Source organism: Camelina sativa, chromosome 11 (genome assembly GCF_000633955.1).
Source record: "Camelina sativa cultivar DH55 chromosome 11, Cs, whole genome shotgun sequence".
NCBI lineage: Eukaryota > Viridiplantae > Streptophyta > Magnoliopsida > Brassicales > Brassicaceae > Camelina > Camelina sativa.
In genome coordinates, this window is record NC_025695.1 from 16,790,202 (window position 1) to 16,811,149 (window position 20,948).

The 20,948-nt window shown below is 36.7% G+C and overlaps 1 protein-coding gene across 1 annotated transcript; it reads left to right on the plus strand.

The window, feature by feature from the left end:
• On the plus strand, positions 19,440 to 20,542 carry LOC104728056 (F-box/LRR-repeat protein At3g60040-like). Its single transcript, XM_010447098.2, has 3 exons — positions 19,440 to 19,932; positions 20,015 to 20,164; positions 20,282 to 20,542. The coding sequence occupies exons 1-3, from the start codon at positions 19,447 to 19,449 to the stop codon at positions 20,540 to 20,542; spliced, it is 897 nt and encodes a 298-aa protein (XP_010445400.2). The 5' UTR covers positions 19,440 to 19,446.

Sequence of the window (20,948 nt, forward strand, 5' to 3'; positions counted from 1 at the left end):
AATGTATGTTTTATTTTTAACTACATATATTTAAAATTTTAAGTTTTATATTCATATAAATATTTATAAATGTTTATATGTTATTAATCTAAATTAAAGAAATGTATTTTATTAATTTTAGTTTATGATTTATTATTATTTATTTCTTCTAACATATATTTTTATATAATTTTACATATAATATCATATATATAATGTTCATATTGTAAACGCCTAAACCGTCTAAAAACGTTTAAAATTCCGACTAGGCGTTCTAGGCGCTAGGCGCTGGGTCACCGCCCACATACCGCCGAGCGCTTTCTTGAACACTGGTATACATAAACTAAACCATTTATAGTTTTATCTGGTGCACTTGCACCCCCTCTAATGAACGTGGGTCTGCCCCTGGCTCCAGATAATGCGATTTATTAATTGTGCAGATTAATAGAGGCAAATTTACAGTTGATCTCCAGTGATGCGCAATTATCGCCGTCCAATTTTTCCGGTTCGGCAGTTCAATCTATGATTTTTCATTCATGGATCTTGATAAGATCTTTCCATTTAGCAGCACCTTAGGATGGTATAGCCTTAAAGTTAAGGGCGAGGTTCAAACGAGGAAAGGCTTATTGTGGATACCTAGGCACCCAGAGACGAGGAAGGGCGTAGTAAGAGACGAAATGCTTCGGGGAGTTGAAAATAAGCATAGATCTGGAGATTCCCGAATAGGTTAACCTTTTGAACTGCTGCTGAATCTATGGGCAGGCAAGAGACAACCTGGCGAACTGAAACATTTTAGTAGGGAAAGGAAAAGAAAGCAAAAGCGATTCCCCTAGTAGCGGCGAGCGAAATGGGAGCAGCCTAAACCGTGAAAACGGGGTTGTGGGAAAGCAATAAAAGCGTCATGCTGCTAGGCAAAGCGGTGGAGTGTCGCACCTTAGATGGCGAGAGTCTAGTAGTCGAAAGCATCACTAGCTTATGCTCTGACCCGAGTAGCATGGGGCACGTGGAATCCCGTGTGAATCAGCAAGGACCACCTTGCAAGGCTAAATACTCCTGGGTGACCGATAGCGAAGTAGTACCGTGAGGGAAGGGTGAAAAGAACCCCCATATGGGAGTGAAATAGAACATGAAACCATAAGCTCCCAAGCAGTGGGAGGAGCCCTGGGCTCTGACCACATGCCTGTTGAAGAATGAGCCGGCGACTCAAAGGCAGTGGCTTGGTTAAGGGAACCCACCCGAGCCGTAGCGAAAGCGAGTCTTCATAGGGCAATTGTCAATGCTTATAGACCCGAACCTGGGTGATCTATCTATGACCAGGATAAAGCTTGGGTGAAATTAAGTGGAGGTCCAAACCGAGTGATGTTGAAAAATCAGCGGATAAGTTGTGGTTAGGGGTGATATGCCACTCGAACCCGGAGCTAGCTGGTTCTCCCAAAAATGCGTTGAGGCGCAGCAGTTGACTGGACATCTAGGGGTAAAGCACTGTTTCGGTGAGGGCCACGAAAGCGGTACTAAATCGAGGCAAAATCTGAATACTAGATATGACCTCAAAATAATTGGGGTCAAGGTCGGCCAGTGAGACGGTGGGGGATAAGCTTCATCGTCGAGATGGAAACAGCCCAGATCACGAGCTAAGGGTCACATTTTATTCATGAAATGGGTTGGATTGGTATTAGTCTAGATACAGCAAAATAGTCCTATTAGGTCTATGTACTTATTAGATCTAATAAGTATAAGTTCCTTTTGTCAGAATTGAGAAATTCTATTGCTTGAATCTTTAGTATTCTCTTATTTATTACATGTGTCTACTATTTAGGCAGNGTACTCGACCAGACCTATCATACTCTGATGGAATTCTGGGTCGTTATTTGCAGGAACCTAGAGAATCACACGAAGCCGCACTGAAGCAGATTCTGAGATATCTTCAAGGCACTTCTGGCTATNTGGAACCTCAGGAACGGGTGGGACTAAACATGACCAAGAGGTATCCACCGAAGAAGCTCCTTTTCCTTCTCTTTTTCGGAAGAAGGGGTAGATCTGGACAAAATCGATGAAATGGAAGAAATCCGAGTGAATGGAAAAGACAAAATTAATAAGGATGATGAATTCCGCGTTCGAACATACTATAAAACAGTTTCTGAAAATCTAGATGGAAATAAAGAAATTTTAAATTTAGAATTTTTCGAAAAAAAAATGAGGATCATTCTTTATGCTTTGAAAAACCATTTGTAACTCTATTTTTCGATTATAAAAGATGGAATCGACCAAACCGATATATAAAAAATAATAAAATTGAAAATACTGTAAGAAATGAAATATCACAATAGTTTTTTTATACATGTCAAAGTGATGGAAAAGAACGAATATCTTTTACATATCCCCCCAATCTTTCCACCTTTTTTTGAAAATATCCAAAAAATGATACCTTCATTTACAAGATAAAAAAACCCTCTGACCAAGTTTCTACTTATTGGAGTTTGATGCACAAAGAAAAAAAGGAAAACTTAGAAAAAAAAATTAAATCGAATTGAAGCTTTAGATAAGGAATGGTCTGTTGAAAATATACTTTAAAAAACGACTAAATTTTTTTATAACGAAGCTGAAAAAGAATATTTACCTAAAAATTATGATCGATTTTTGCATGGAATCTCTCGGGGAAGAATAAAAAAATTACCTCCATTCAAAATAATAACCGAAACCTATAGAAAAAAATAATATAGGAGGATCATGGACAAACAAGATTCATGGTCTACTTCTGAAAATAAATTATCACAAATTTGAGCAAACAATAGAAAATTTTAATAGAAAATCTTTGTTAATAGAGAAAAAAATCTTTCATTTTTTTCAGAACCCCAACAAGAAGAAAAAATTCATTCACATTCAGAAGAAGAAATAAAAGTTTTTAATTTTTTATTTGATATCGTTAGAACTGATAGTAACGACCAAACGCTTATAATTTTTCTTTATTAATTTCCATGAAATCAATAAAAAAGTTCATCGATGGTCATACAAATTAATAAGTGAGTTAGAAGAATTGGAAGGCGAAAATGAAGAAAATGTACCAATGAAGCCTGGAATTCGTTCAAGAAAAGCAAAATGTGTAGTGATTTTTACTGATAAAGCGCCACATGACGAGATTTATACTAATCTCAAATATAATAAAAATTCTGATCAAAAAGATGAAATGGCTTTGATCCGTTATTTACAACAATCTTATTTTCGTGGAGAGATAATTAAAGGATCCATGCGTTCCCAAAGGCGTAAAACAGTTATTTGGCAATTTTTTCAAGCAAAAGTACATTCCTCCGTTTTTTTATCGAATATATAAATTTTTTTTTTAAAGATGTCATGTGGAAAACGAACAAAAGATTTTTTGATCAAAAAGAAGAAGAACAAGCAAAAATAGAAGAAAAAAAACGGATAGAAATTGCAGAGACTTGGGATAGCTTCCTATGGTAGAATCATATGTAATTCTCATAATTTGCAATCAATAATAAATCCAGATAATAAAAAAATATATATATAATCATTTAGAAAAAAACTGGTGAATGAAGTGATAAATGATTCTGAAGATTCCAAAGCTATTAAGTTGTATGTTTAACTTCCCACTTCCACAAAACGTATTTTTTTTTGGTTAATATTTTATTTAAAAAGGAAAGAAAATCTCATTATTTGGTCCCATGACAAAAAGAAAGATATAAGAACATTGACGCAAAGACCATTCACTTCATCGACATTCGAAGTCAATGGTACCGATTCATGGATAACCACAGTGATTGAAAACCTTTCCCCGGTAGCCCGAGAAACTAATCCACCCACGTCACGTGAGATCGTCTCTCAGAGTTCACTCTTGTCTCTAACAAGCTCTTTCTCCGAAGTCCGCTAGCATAGAGCAAAGTATCCAACACAAAACAACAAACGGTAAACATTCCTAAGGTCTCTCTTGCTTCTCCGATCTAACCACCAAGTTTAATCCACAAATCAAAGTAGAATCCAACACTAAATCAACTCCATATATAGAGAGGCAGCATCTTCATAACACAATAGAACAAAGACTCTACAAACGCCACGGCAGTCCGAGAGAGGAGAAGACTCCTCAACGGTGTCAAATGCTGGAAAATTAATCACATATAACATTCTGCTTTCCATGATCCATAGCACCCAAATCTTAAACGAAACCTATAGTTACAAACTTACAATACAAAACCTGTATATAGTAGTTACATACAACCAAAACACCTGCAACCTAAATATTTCATAATTAAAATCTAAAACTATAACTAACACCAAATGCCCACACCAATTGTTGTAAATCCTACACACGAAAACCTAACACTACAAGAAAATAGTCGATTTGCAACGGAAATCTGCGACGGCTGAAAGTCCTCGCAAATTTGCGACAGAATTGCGAGTACTTTGCTAGGAAGACGAGAGAACTTGCAATTCCTTCGCAACATTTGCGACGGCACAGTCCCTCACAAATTTGCGAGGGATTTACTATAGACTTGCGATTCCGCGGAGTTTCTTCGCAAACAATTCGCAACTCTTTCGCAAATTGCGACGGATTAACGATGACTTTATCCGTAGCAAATTTGCGAGGGAGTTGGAAGGGGCGAAGATGTCAGCAGTCACGTTTTTCCCGAGTGTAACTGTTTTGTCTCGCAAATATTGTGTATTTCCTAAACTCCTAAACTTATAGAGTGTTAATAATGAAGATGAAGTATTTATGAGACTAGTAAAAGAGTATCTTCGAAAATTAGGGGCGTGCTCTGTAGAATGAATGCTCTATATGTGTAAATGAGCGGGCCTCTAAAAATTTAATCATCTGGTACTCTTTTAATGAATATATTAATATTTTATATTCACATAGAACATCTATAGAGCAGTTCTCACAAATAATATCAATGTTTTGAAATCTGACCCGGATCGTGAACCGGACTAGCTCTCGGATCACCGGATCATCAGGTCAACTGGATTCGACCACTGGTTAATTGAGTAAAATATGTTTAATGCATTTATGTAAATAAATATTTTAAAAATATTATAAAAAGAGGATATCATGTTTAACAAATTATGAAGTTTAATAATAATAATAATAATAATAAAATGATTAAAACTTTTAAATCCAAATAAAAAATAAAGAACACTAATAAAACATCTCCAAATAATTCACTGTTCTTACGCAATGTTCGAGAGATGAAAAAGAAGTTAAGATGAGAGGTGTGTCGTGAGTCATGTGTTGCCGTCTAAGCTCTAAACGAATAAAATGTTCTAAAAGTAATTGAAATTGTGAATCTCTATACATTTTTTTCAAAAATCAAGTAGATTTTTTTGAACTGCTAACTGGCCGGGTTAACCGGGTTGCGGGTTAATAACAGTTTTTTCTGGGTTTTGCCGGTCTTATTACTACCGGTTATTAGCACTATACCCGAACCGGTAAAGTCTCCGGATCGCGGGTTAACCGGTCGGACCCGCCGGTCCATGCCGAGCGTGAAAACATTGAATAATATATATATATAACCAGAGCAATGTATCCTCTTTCACCAATCAGACCGTTTAAGCGACCTAAAGAACACCAACTATCAAACCAGAAAGAGGTGGTTATTCAATTCTTGACCTCCACACGATGAAACTGTTTCGCGAGCTCTCTGTATTTGAGGATCTTTTTCCAAATCCACGAACCACCAGTAGTGTTATCACTGACAGCCCAGAGCGAGTTTCCACGCAGGAGATTGTGTTTTACCCACACTACCCACATCGAGTCTTTTGCATAGCAAACCCTCCAAATCAGTTTCAACATATTGATCTTATTAGCTTCCTCAATAGAGTGCAGTCCCAAACCCCCTTCACTCTTTGGGAGACATACCTCGGACCATGCTACTTTTATTTTCCGAGCATTCATGCATGGTCTAGACCAGAGAAAAGCATAACACATCTTATGAAGTTCTCTAATACAAGCTTTAGGCAATCTAATAAGCTGAAGGTGACCAGCAAATGATAGCATTCGAGTCGTCCAATTACTAATTTGGAGCCGGATTTTCTCCAACAGAGGTGAATAGTCCGCAGTAGACATTCGTTTCGGTGACAATGGCAAGCCAAGGTACCGAACTGGGAAGGTTCCACTGGCATATGGGAACTGTTGGAGGAGTTCGACCTTATTTTCCGGTGCAACACCTGCTGTGTATATGGTAGATTTTTCTAGACTCACTTTTAAGCCCAAGTGGATTGAAAAATCATCAAAAACCCTCAAAACACCCATAACAGAACACTGATTGCCCGCTACAAACACCATCAAATCATTTGCAAAACATAAATGGGTGAGTTGCAAGTTCTTACAGTTCAGATGGTAGTCAAAGTCCTCGTTTCTAGCTGTTACATCCAATCTACGTGAGAGGACATTCATGCATACGAAAAACAAATAGGGGCTAAAGGAGCAGCCTTGCCGGAGTCCACGTTTACTACCAAAGTAGCCTGCAAGTTCACCGTTCACTTGTACTGAAAATGATGCAGTAGTGATGCAAATCCGTATCCACTTGACGTACTGCTCAGAAAACCCAAGTGCGCGTAAAGTAGTAAGCAAGAAGCTCCATTGGACTGAATCAAAAGCTTTGGAGATATCTATTTTCAAAGCACAGCGAGGAGATACCGCATCTTTGTGGTAATCCTTAATGACTTCAGTTGCAAGTAGAAGGTTTTCCAAAAGCAATCTATTCTTGACAATAGCAGACTGGTTTGGTGAAAATGAATTTGGGAATTATAATCTTAAGCCGGTTCGCAAGGATCTTAGAGATGACTTTTTAAAAGACATTGCACTATATATGTCCATGTTAGAACAAAAAGTTTAGGGAATTGTTATCTTTTTATTCTCTATTCCATAAGATATAACATATATATAGGAATATAATATTAGGTTTTAGGGTTTACACTAATGGGCCGAGAATAGGTATCCATACAACAATATAATCATTTATAACACTCCCCCTTGGATGACCATTATAAAAATATAGTTGCAAATGCGCATGTGAGATGCTGCCTTGTTAAAAACCTTACATTGAAAACCCATTGGGAAAAATCATGGTTAAGAGAAAAAGAGTACAGCGCGCTTTTACTCCCCCTCATGAATACATAAATTGAAATTTTCGAGATGACGTGATCCCATATGATGAAGTAACTTCTTGAAAGTAGTGATTGAAAATGCCTTTATAAATGGTTCGCCAAATCTTCTCTTGAATGAATCGTAGTAAATGTGTATCACCATTTTTTTATCGGTTATGGGATTCGCAAGTGTTCCATCTTCATCATTATCTTTGCTTCTCACAGTCTTAAAGACTTTGAAGATGATAGACTTTCACCATTGGAATCATAATATTTTTTTTCAGGTGTTTATCTTTCGCGTGTTCTTTGTTGTCTCGTTAAAAACCTTTCAAGGAAAAACCCATTAGGATAAAAACCATGATAAGGGAAAAAGAGTAAAGCCACGCTTATGATCATATTTCTCCCCCTGAAAGCATCATCTTCAGGTTATGTATTATGATCATAAATATCAACTTTCTGAACTGTTATAAACAGCGCTTTCAGGTACAAACTCATATGGTCATCATATATTCTCCTGGGTCATTGAACTTTAAGTCATTTGAACCCCTTTCATATAGACGATATATTTGAACTTTAAGCCCAAATCTTTTTTTACATACAATCTTCCAAACAATCATCTTATACATAGGAGTTATTCATAATCTCGTTGTAAAACTTTCTCTTTCAACTCTTCTTCTTAGTATGGTACTACAAGACCATTTTTCTATGTAAACATCTCTTTCATCATATGTCAAATCTGTAACCTCAAAAAATTTCATGAAATATCTGATCTTATACAATAAGATTTCTCCATCTTTCAGGAGTAATATTTTATCACTGATTATTTCTCCATATATTCCTTGGTATGTGAAATCTCATAGAGATAAACTCTCACCCTTTTCTCTTCAAAGGTGTCAAAAAGGCATCGAGACTTTTTCTTGCTTTTACAATATTCTCGAGAACTATAAAGTATTGCTTCTAGCAATATAATTAGCAATATAATTATTTTAAGGGATATATCTCTTATAGTTTGAAAACCTTCTAAACAGATTAAATCAAGTCTTGCCTTATTTTCAAACTCATAAGAGAACTACATAGTTGCTTCCACCATATGAGAGTGCATTTCTCATAATAAATATCAAGTATTTATGAGAATCATTGTACTACTACATGTACTTTATTTCTCATAAAGATCCCCTTATGTCCCACTCATTTTACACTTTCAAGTGTAAGAAATACAAGTCTAAATATTATCTGTTTAAGAGACTTGAACTATTTCATAGTTACCTCTTTCAATGATTAACCAATCATTCTTTGTGTACATTTTCAATAAAACTTTCTATTAACCGCAGTTTATGATCCTCGATTTTTATCCATAACATCATCAACTGCAACACTGCATGCAAACATATTACGACGTCGATTTGCTTATTGGTTCCCTTTCTTTCTAGACATGACTCAACTTCTTGAGATTTCTTTTCATTATGATTCTCAGGTACCTGAATCTCTTTCTTACTCATGTCTAAGTCTCTTCTAGCGATTCTTCATATCTCTTTGCTTCCTTCGTGTCATATTAAATTATGCTTCATTTCTTTTCCGAGGATGCTTATATTTGGAACCATAAGTCTATCACATTTCATGCGATCTTTAGACTTACTAGCAGTTCATTTTATCTTTCTAGGACATTAATTGGAGCACAACTGGTATATGTGGCTTTTTCACTCAAGGTCAGAAAATGGTTCTGGCATGCTTTTAGCATCTTTGCAAACTTTGCAAATAAATTATCTTTTGAAATTCTTGCGCACATTTCTCAGTACGAGGATCAAGATAATTTCTTCCAAAATATTTCTTTACCAGCTGTTTATTTTCTCCCCCTCATGTTGAAAAGACTGACTCACTGAAACAATAGTCTCTGCATCTCGAGATATTCAATCATCAAGAGAGATCTATATCTAATATTTTCAACATTCTTTCAAATTCCATCTTAATCACTTGGTGATGGATGATGAGAAACCAGATATATTCCATCTAAATGTGTTATACATCTTCGTCCAATGAACGATGGTTACCCAGTCCTCTATTTAGTAAATCCTCCGCAAACCATGAAGCAATAAAATAATGAGGCATAGCTAATGAAATAAAATTTCCTCGTGAAGGCATAACTGATCAGTCCTGAACCAAGAGATCAAATATATAAAGCATGCCTAAAGATTAAAGCATAAACAATTCTGTTTCCTAACGTATGACATGGGCATGAGGCTATGATTATGAAATATGAGATTGATACTTATCTCGATTGAGTAATTGGAAACCGTGTGCTACGGTGAGTTCAAAGGCGGAGATAAAAACGTCAAGAAAACATAGACATCTTGAATCAAAAAGATCGGAGATGGCATCATAGGGTGATCTAAACCAGAAACCATGTCTCAAAGCAACTAAACCAACCAAAGCATGTGTCTTATGAACAAATCAGATGGTGTTAGAACTCGATATACAAATTTACAAACTGACTTAAAACCACCGGACCATGAATCCAAACAATAAGGCATTAATCGATAATCAAAAACATGGTTATATATATCAGATATTCAAATCTGTATTGAGCCATAAGTCAATAGTGAAACAATATAAAATATGGTATTGACGTGCGGCCATAAGTATAATTAAATCATGATTACTTATCTTTTCTTGGTAATCATGAGTGGTCAGATCGGAAACGTCGTCGGAAACAAAGGTTGGTTCGAAACTTCGAATAGGGTTTTTGAAAAGTATTATCCATTAGAGACATCAATAATCAACGATTCAATTAAACAATCAACATATAAAATTTAATGCTTTCGACCACTTGATAAATTTTTTCGGTTTTTTTTTTTTTTTTAGAATTAACCGAACCAACAATAAAGCAACAGCTGATAATAATCGAATGATTAAATATGAACAGATCTCTCTTCACAATAACTAAAACAAGTAGATAATTAAAGCATGATCCGTTAAACAAAAGAGCATCAATCGATCATAAAGTAAACATAATAATATAAGTCAATACTCCAAACTGACACGGTTAAGGTCGAACGTGGAGCATAATCGGTAATCAAGCGTTACACAACATGAATCAATCAATAAAGCATGAGACGATTGATATATATATTAAAGCATGTGAAGTCAAAGCAATATGGTTTAGAATTAAACATGTGTCGACTTGTTATAAAGATCAACAAATCTAAATCACACTAAACAATAACGATTATAGATTCGTTTCCCAAAAACAATAGTAATGATAAAACAATAACGATCTTTATAAACAAGTATGACCGTTCTTTAATATAGCATGAAACGAACGATAATAAAAGATGATGTTACTTATCTCAATATTGAAACCGTGGATTCAGAGGTGTTGGAGATCCAGAACGGAGACACAATTATTTGCTCGGTCCGCTAAGGATTTTTTATTTTTCTTGAGGGGCTAGGGTTTAGAGCGTACGGATGACATGTTAGAACAAAAGGTTTAGGGAATTATTATCTTTTATTATCTATTATATAAGATATAACATATATATAGATACAATATTAAAGTTTAGGGTTTACACTAATGGACCACAATAGGCATCCATACAAAAATATAATCATTTATAACAGTCTAAAATATATAAGGCAATTCTCACACACATATATATATATATAGAACATATGATAATATATATGACAGGAATAATAAAAATTTATATCGTATTTTATACATATGTCTACAACGAAAACTAACATATACCAGAAAATAATCTGACAGCAAGATTATATAGAAATCTGTATATAAACTCCAATTCAAAGGTAAGTATGTTCATATAGAAAAACATGTTATTGGGAGAAATCAACAGTCTCTAACTATGAGTTATGTTGCCCTCATGACTCAAAAATCCCTTGTATATATATATATATGAGTTATGTTGCTTTCGAGACTTAATTGAAAATAAACAATCTCTTCTTAGAGTCTTGATGAAATAGTTTGGTGTTCTTATATATACCACATAATTTCGACATTGCTAGGTTCATTCATAAGAAAAATGAAAGGAGTACTTTATTTAAGTTGATTCGAATACAAAGACAATACAATGTCATCTGTAGAAATTAAATTTTTGATACAAATCCTGACAATATCCTGTCGAGAAGTTTTTAACGATCTCCGAAAAATCTTGAGAAATTCTCGACAGCATTTTGTGCAGCGCGATTACGAGCAGTTTCTTTTTTTTTCTATATAGTCCGCATCCAACCAACTTAGGCTCAATAAGGAAACAATATTTTCCATTGTCTTCCCAGGTGCCTTTGGACGCCAGTTTCAAGTTCCTCTTCTGGCACATCTCATTGAGTTCTGTCATTGGATGGTTCTTGAAATTTTCTAAAAGAATTATTGGCTCCATAAATGGTTTTATCACCTATATATTTAATTTTTCAACACAAAAAAACTACATAACTATATATATATATATATATATATATATATCATAAATCAATCGATGACCTCAATCTAGTAGCTAGCTATAGATATTTATAACTTATTGTGAAATATATTATGTATGTATAGTTACGTTAAGTTACCTTCCAAACGGCTTGGATGCACTCGCAGTCTATGTTTGCTAGAGATTTAGGTACTTTCAAAAGACCGTGCGAATGTAATGGATGTTCTTTTATTGCTTCAACAAATTCCATTATCTGCATATATATATAATTAGTAATATATGTACATCTCATTAATATAGTTCACATATAACACACAGCCAATTACAAATGTTTTTATTTAGGAAAATGTTAATATAGGGCAAGGTATATCAAATAAAGAAAACATTCATTGGCTGAAATTGACTCTATAGGATTTAAATTGAAATAGAGAATTTAGCGGGAAAAACACACAAAGTTGACAAAAAAAAATCATTTTTGTTTTGTTGAATCATTTATGCTCGCCGGTTTAATAGATAGTTTTGGTAATTGGGAATTGGGAATTGGGGAGAGGATCCTTTACGAGATTAACCGAATCGGAGACTCCATCGTTCTCCCACGTCCTCCAACACTTTGGCTTGGGAATAGGTATAAACCTTTAGCTTCTGTAACCTCCTTGTTAATTTATCATTGTTGATTGCAATTTTGGGATGTGGATCTTCTCTGTTCTCCATGATTTCCTCCGGTTCCTACAAGCACTCTCAAATTCTTGTTCTTTTGAGCTTCTTCTAGATTATCGATATTAGATAGACTGGTTTTGATGTAGCTGTTGTAAGGTTTGAATCTTTAGCTTCTCTAATCTTGTTATTTGTTCTTAAAACTTCATTAATTTAGCTTCATCGCGTAGTTGTGTGTGCTCAAATCTTTCTAAACTGGATCTTATATTTTTTAAAAACATAACTTTTCAAGTGATCTCAAAAAAGTAAGTTGACTTTCTATTAACTTTTTTAAAAAGCTTTAGACATTCTTGAAGTTCGTGTGCGTGTGTGTATTTCAGGTGATCTCTCGATGTGTCAAACATGGACTACTACTACCGGTGTTTAACAATCTAGTAAGCTTGACTTTTGGGAGTAAGAATAAACGAGGTTGGAGACTATGCCGTATCTGCTTAAGCAGTCTCCAATGCTTGAAACTCTAACCATCCAGGTATATATATCGTTTGCTTAACCCGTTAAAGAATCTATCTATCTATAGTTAGAGGGACACAAACATAGGTGTTGATCATTTACATGCATCTATCCAGGGTCTGGATGGTCATATATCTGATGTGACTATGCATGCATCCCAAGTGCAAGTGTGGTTAGGGAGGCACTGCTAAAGAGTTGGAGCACTTGAAATTCTTAAGTATTTTGATACAAAATTCATATTTTTGTAAGTCCATACCTATACATAACTTCAATAGTTTGTGTTTATGGTTTAAATGGAGTTTTTTCTTATTAGAAAATGAGAATTTTTGCAATTTTATAAAATTGATTTTTCAGTGTTTAATGATTCATCTAATTTGTACTGTTTTACATTCAATGTATGATAATACATCTTTTTGCATATATGTTACCATTTGACATTTTTAATCATCTACACGTTGAAATTATTATTTTTATAAGGAAAATAAACTATAAAAAAAGTTATTCCACAATTTTGTTTTTAAGAAAAAGAAAATTTTCCATTTTTGAGGAAAAGAAAATAAATGAAAAAAAAAATGTTTTGTCAAATTAAGAAACCTTGGTAAATTGGTTTTTGAACCCATATGTCCGCTTCAATTCAATTTTGAGTGTAACTACTATTAGTAAACATGGATATCCAACCCAAAACCATTTGGTAATGAGTGGAGGGATCCATATACTATTTATATTAGTCCCAAATATTGCCAAGTTTCGATGTGGGACAATTCTAATACACTCCCCTCACGTTCAGGATCGATATCTGAAACGTGAAGTTTGTGGGACTGGACATCCACGAGTGTACCCCATAATCGAGACATTGGGCCTTAACCTTGGGCTCTGATACCATATTAGTAAACATGGATATCCAACCAAAAACCAATTCACAATGAGTGGAGGGATCCATGTACTATTTATATTAGTCCCAAATATTGCCAAGTCTCGATGTGGGACAATCCTAATATATATGACGAACAAGAGAGAGAAGAAGAAAGGGAAAGTTTGTTAGGATTACTGAATACTTTCTTCATTCAATTAATTTGTAAAATGTACATGTGAGTTGTAATATATACAAATATCTATTCTGAGTTAACCAGCTAACCAGCTAACCAGCTAAGCTAACCGACTAATTAACTTAAACCGAATAGCATCCTCAATAGTCCCCCTCAAGATGAGACGTATATGCTATGAAGACTCATCTTGTATTTGAGATGAGCATGTTGATGAGGAAACAGAGGTTTGGTGAGGATGTCAGCGACCTGATCTTCAGTATTTACATGTAGTATCTTTATGAGACCCTTGTCCAGCTTTTCACGAACAGTTTGACAATCCACTTCTATGTGTTTTGTGCGTTCGTGGAAGACAGGGTTGGTGGCGATGTAGATTGCTGTTGTACTCTCTGAGAAGAGAACCGGAACAGAGGGTGACTTGATCCTCAAATCAGAGAGCAAAGTAGTAATCTAGATCATCTCACATGAAGCAAGAGCCAAAGCGCGATACTCTGCTTCAGCAGAAGAGTGGGAAACTGTTTGCTACTTCTTGGAACGCCAAGAAATGAGAGATGACCCCAAGAACATGGTAAAACCAGTCGTAGAACTTCTGCTGTCTCTACAAGCAGCGTACTCATAATCAACAAAGGCTTTAAGAGTGAGATCTGGATCCGCAGAATAAAAGACACCTTGGCCAATAGTGCTTTTGATGTATTGCAGAACCTGATACTCAGCCGTAAGATAAGATGTGCAAGGAGCAGAAGAAAACTGGCACAACTTATTCACATCAAAGGTTATATTCGGACGAGTGATGGTCAAATACATTAACCTGCCAACAAGACTTCGATACATCTCCTTATCATGGAGAATATCACCATCGGTCTTGGATAATTGGAGATTCGGAACCATTGGAACATTCATTGGCTTACAAGCCCACATACCAGAGGAGGTAACAAGCTCAAGAGCGTATTTTCTTTCACAAATGGAGATTCCAGAGGTGTTACCAGCAATTTCCAATCCAGGAAAGTATTTCAAAGGAACAAGCTCACGTAACATGAAACTTTGTTTTAAAGCCTCTATCAATTGACGAGCACCAGTCTCGGAGGTACTGGAAATGACAATGTCATCAACGTACACAAGAACGGCCAGAAAATCGGAACCATAACTCCTGGTAAACAATGTGTGATCCCCATGACCTTTAATGAAACCCAACCGAAGCAAAGACTCTGAAATTTCAGAAACCACTTACGAGATGCCTGTTTAAGACCGTAAATGGACTTCTTCAAACGACAAAAAACATTCTTAGGCATAGAGTCCCCCTTAATCTCTGCATATCCTTCTGGTAAACGCATATAGATATCCTCATCTAAATCACCATTCAAGAAAGCATTGGAAATGTCAAGTTGAGTCAAGAACCACTTCTTCGAGGCTGAAACTTTGAGCAACCATTTCACGGTGACCATCTTAGCAACCGGTGAGAAAGTCTCATTGTAGTCCAAACCCTCCTTTTGAGTGTACCCCTTAGCAACCAAACGTGCTTTATAACGTTCAAGACTGTCATCTGCATAAAATTTCAATGTGAAAACCCATTTGCAGCCAATCACTTTCTTACCTGGAGGCAAACTAGTAACATCCCAAGTATGAGTTCTCTCCATTGCACCTATCTCCTTATCAACAGCCTCACACCATTCCTTGGAATTCTTTGCCTCAGCATAGGATTGAGGGATTGGAATTTGAGTGATGTTATTTATATAACACTTATAGGATGGTGAAAGTTTTGAATAAGAAAGAAAAGAGGAAATAGGATGAGCAATATCACTGTCAAAAGAGTAACAATGATAATCGCTCAAATGAGCTGGTGGTTTCTTAACTCTCGAAGTAGAAATTTGTGGTGGAGGTGGAGAAATTTGTGGTGGTGAGAGAGAGTGAGGATCTGAAATACCTAAAGACAAAGTATCCAATGGTGTGAAGCATGCATTTGGAACCTCAAGTTTCTTAGGATCTGCCAATGGAAAGACATCCTCAATAAACTCAACATTTCGAGATATATACGTCATGTTACTCTCCAAATCCATGACCTTATATCCTTTGTATCCAGCAGGATAGCCTAAAAAGATGCAAGCTCTTGCCCGAGGTTGAAAATTATGCCTCTGTTTAGGAGAGGTTGAAGCGTACAAGCAACCAAACGACCTGATATGAGTATAGTCAGGCGTCTTACCAGAGAGAACCTCATACGGAGTTTTATTAGAAAACAACTGAGACGGTGTCCGATTGATAAGAAAAACCGCCGTCAAGATTCAATTCCCCCCAAAGAGTCAATCACACATTCGACTGGAAGAACAAAGATCTTGCTACATTCAGTATGTGTTGGTGTTTACGCGCGGCAACCGAGTTTTGTTCAGGAGTCTCTGGACAATAATGATATGAAATGATTCCTTGATCTTGATAAAACTTAGCGAACTGCAATTCCTTTGCATTGTCTGGTCTAACACTCTTCACTTTGGAATTGTATTGTGTTTCTACTAGTTTGATGAAAGCAGGAAACACTGTTAGAACATCACTTTTGTTCTTCAGTAAATAAACCCATGTTGCTCTAGAGTGATCATCAACTATTGATCATCCTTCAACTGTTTCCACTGAAAAGGGTCCCCATACATCAATGTATAACAACTGAAAATTCTCATTACAAATGTTGTTCTTAGATGGAAAAGATAACTTCCTCTGCTTAGCCAAATGACAAATATGGCAATAAGCAGGCTTCTTATTCTTGTGTCCTGTAGTGCCCAAAACTTCAGAGATAACATCCAGTCTGGTGTAAGAAGGATGACCAAGCCTCTTGTGCCACACAATGATATCCACCACAACATTAATTGAAACTGATGAGAAGTCTATATCTAGCACATAGAGTTTTCCAATACGGCGACCTGTACCAATCATCACCCCCTTGGTAGGATCCTGTATTTCACAACAAGTAGGATCAAAGATCACTCTAGAGCCTATGTCACCAGTTAAAGATCTGATACTTATCAAACTTAAACGAAACTAAGGTATGAATAAGACATTGTTAAGAAGAATGTCCTTGTTCAACCTAACCATGCCCACTCCACTGATCTTAATATGCTGTCCATTTGGCATATTCACAAAACTCTCCACAGAAGTATCCAAAGAGACAAAAACATCTTTCTCATGTGACACATGGTGAGTTGCACCAGAATCAATCACCCATGTGTCGTTTGACAAAATGTGTTTAGAAACCGCCAATATACTAATAAAAGAGTAGACTGGGTTAGAGAAGGGGATATCAGGGTGATCTAAAGGCGATTGGGAAGTACTTGCTTCTGCTTGAGTAACAACCGGAGTCGAGGGTTGAAGCTGGGAGCTAAAAAGAGCAATGATGTCTTGGAGTTGATCTTTAGAGAGATTACCAATCATGCCTTCAAGAGATTGTTTTGCAGGCATAGGAGACAAAGAAACTTGAGCAGCAACCGGTTGAACACTCTGTGGTTTCTGAGTTTTCTCACCAAACTTCCCTGTTTGGACCATTTTGAACGTACAAGATAGCAGGAGCAGGAGAGAGTGCAAGATCCAAAGATTCTTGAGACACTTGAAAAACCGTAGGTGGAGTGATAATAGTGAACGTCTTCTGGCTGTCATCTTGGTCCAAAATCTTATAAACTTCAACAAGTGGAGGAAGAGCTTTCTTGGCAATGATCTGTCTGCGAACAATAGCATAAGACTCATTCAAACCAGCCAAGAACTTAACCGTCTTTGCCCTCTCTGCCTTCAAATGCAGACGAGCAGCTTTACCACAGACACAAGGATCATCTGGCTCCTTTGAGCCATCAAGTTGATCCAACAGCGTCTTCAGACGAGTATAATACTCTGACAAGGACAAAGAACCTTGACGCAAATCCTGAATCTCCTGAGTAAGATTATATGTGCGTGGAAGATTGGTCAAATGGTAACGACCATATAGATCACGCCATATATTTGTAGCATCATTCATACGCAGTATGCTACGATAAATCTGAGGAGAAACAGCATTAAGCAACCATGCTTTGACCATACTGTTGCATCTAGACCACAAATCAAAGTTTGGATCTAAAACTAGAGCCCTAGGCAAAGAACCATCGATAAACTTGATCTTATTCTTTGCATCTAGTCAAATACGCATCGCATAACTCCAGTCATCATAGTTCTTTTCCTCTAAACGAAGAGAGATGATGTTCAAACCTGGATTATCTACGCTGTGTAGGAAGAAGGGTGAATGAGTTGGATCAACGATCGTAGATGATGCAACAACTCGCGAGACCCCAGAAACCTGAGAATCGGTCACTGATGGTGAGATCGGAGGAGAATCATTGACACCGGAGGTGGATCGGGTTGATCTACAAACAGCGGAACTTGTAGAAGCCTTCGATCGAGCTGGTTTCCGATTCGCACGAACTGTAGTCACCATTGTGACGAAGATGGGAGCTCAAAACTTGAGAAATCAGATCAAAATCAAAGAAAAATTGAGCTCAGATGGCTCTGATACCATATGACGAACAAGAGAGAGAAGAAGAAAGGAAACGTTTGTTAGGATTGTTGAATCCTTTCTTCATTCAATTAATGTGTAAAATGTACATGTGAGTTGTAATATATACAAATATCTATTCTGAGTTAACCAGCTAACCAACTAAGCTAACCGACTAATTAACTTAAACCGAATAGCATCCTCAATAACTAGTTAACTACTAACCATAACCAGAAGTTTCAATTCAATCGGTAAACGAAAAGGTTGAAGCTTTTACCTTTTTTTACCCTTTTTTAATTGCAATTGTAGGATTTGAATCTTCTATGATCTCTGTTCCCTTATGATTTTCTTACAAGTGCTTAAATTGTTGTTCTTTTGAGCTTTCACTAGATTATAGCTAGACTGGTTTTGTAATGAGGCTGTTGTAGTAGTTTGACACTAATCGGCTTTCTCGTGCTACTCTAGCTCGAATCTTCCTTCGCTTCAATTTTTTTAAAAGAGGGATAAAGCTTGAACCTTTATTTTTTCTGAAACTTCGTATTAATTCAGCTATATCGTCTAGTAATTGTGAAATCTGTCATTCATGGTTTGTGGAACTTCCCTCTTCGTTGCTATCTCTCTGGTTATTATTATAACATTCAGACACTTTTGAGCTCTCGCTAGGTTTTAGAAATATCCATTTTTTTTTTTTTTTTTCGTTTGGTGCGTTATGGCTTTTATCCAGCAGCTGAATCACTCTGAGCTCACTTCAATGTTTTAGGCACTTACTTTTAAGGAAGAAATTGCTTCTGTCTCTCTATGGATACCAAAAAGTTGGATACTGGCTCCGATGATGCAATTGCAATCAGCTGGCTCCCTCATGAGGTTCTGGGCGACATCTTGTCCAGAGTTCCGACCAAACTGGCTGCTTCAACATCTGTTCTCTCAAAAAAACTGGAGGGATGTGTGTGCATTGGTGCACAATCTCGATTTTGATAATTCTGTCTTCCTGCAACCGGAAGATGGTAAGCGAGAGAGGGACGAGATCCGGGAGTGCTTCAGGAACTTTGTCGATAGAACACTGGCTTTGCAATGCGCTTCTCCGCTCAAGAAGTTCTCTCTAAAATATCACATTGGCGATGACAGTGAGATGGATCATATGTACCCCTCGATACGTAATGCCGTAGAGCGTGTTGTAGTGGAGCTTGACGTTAGTATTGAGCCTACCTATGGTGTCATCTTGCTGCCTTATGAGTTCTTCATGAGCAAGACATTGGTTAAGCTGACACTGGGGACACGAGTTTCTTTTGGAAAGTTTCCCTCAGATTTGTCTCTTCCAGCACTTAAGAGTCTCATCTTGGACTCGGTCATTTTCGAATATGAAGATCTGTGTCATGTGCTTCTTCCTGGTTGTCCGGTGCTCGAGGATTTAGTCGTACGTCACAAGTACTTCGAAGCACTCCCATACTGCATATCGAGTCGGAGCATCAAGAAGCTATCAGTTCACTACGATTGTGAGCTTGAAATTGGTCCTGATAGTATTATGTCATTTGATGCCCCAAGTCTTGTGTCCTTGGACTACTCCGATTATGCCTTGGCTATATACGAACAAGTTAACTTGGCTTCCCTAGTGGAAGCTAAGATGGATATTCGTTATTCTAAAAGAATCGAGAGGCCTGATGTATCAAGTCTCATTGAAGGGATATGCAACGTGGAGACCCTGCATCTTTCTCCAGGTTCTGCTGATGTAAGTTTGCCACTTTCTTTTCTTTCTTTGCAACTTTGTAAAGAGCTTGGACATTATCTCTGAGTGTGTGTGTGTGTTTCAGGTGATTTTTCGATGTGTTAAACGTGGAATACTTCTACCGGTGTTCAACAATCTGGTAAGCTTGTCTTTTGGGAGTAAGAATAAACGAGGTTGGAAACTGCTGCCATATCTGATTGAGCAGTGTCCAAAGCTGGAAACTCTAATCATTCAGGTATATATATCATTAGCAAAACCATGAAACGAATAGTATATATAAAGAGAGACAGGGATAGGGACTTAGTGGTTGATCCCTTACACATGCATCTTCTTACACATGCTTCTTCTCCAGGGGCTGGATAGTTACAGAGGGGATGTGACCTTTCATCCATCCCAGGTGAAGGTGTTGCGTGTTCTTGGTTATGGAGGAACCGCTAAAGAGTTGGAAGACTTGAAGAAATTGATTGGGGAATCGGAATGCCTTGAAGTGGTGCAAGTGGAGGTTGTGCAAGGTGTTGTGGTAGATGGTGGCGTTATATCGCAAACATACAACGATCTAAGGAGGCTCCTTGGTGTTTCACTTCCATCCAAGTGCAAGATCACGGTCGCATAATTCAACTCCACCAGGATCTTCAACAACCTTCAAAGAAAAAACAAGTAGTAGTCATGCATAGCAGCACTTGAGAAAATGGATAGACATCTTATATATATTTGAGAACAGCAATGTTTTTACCATCATTTTTTTTCTAGAACACTTGATATAATGATATGCTTTCAACTTTTAAATCGTATTTATATCCAATTATATGATTTTTGGAGTTGAATTGGGTAGCAATCCCAGATATAATTTGTTGGTAAACCGAGCTAAACGTCAGCTAAACTGATGGTGTACCTACTAATCAAATTACTCTTATAAGGCTCAAGCGAAACGACGGCGTTTCGTAGATCACCATTATGGTTTGTTTCTTCTTTTTCAGCTTCAATTCCAAGTCTTTTTTTTTCCCCGGCTATTCCAAGTC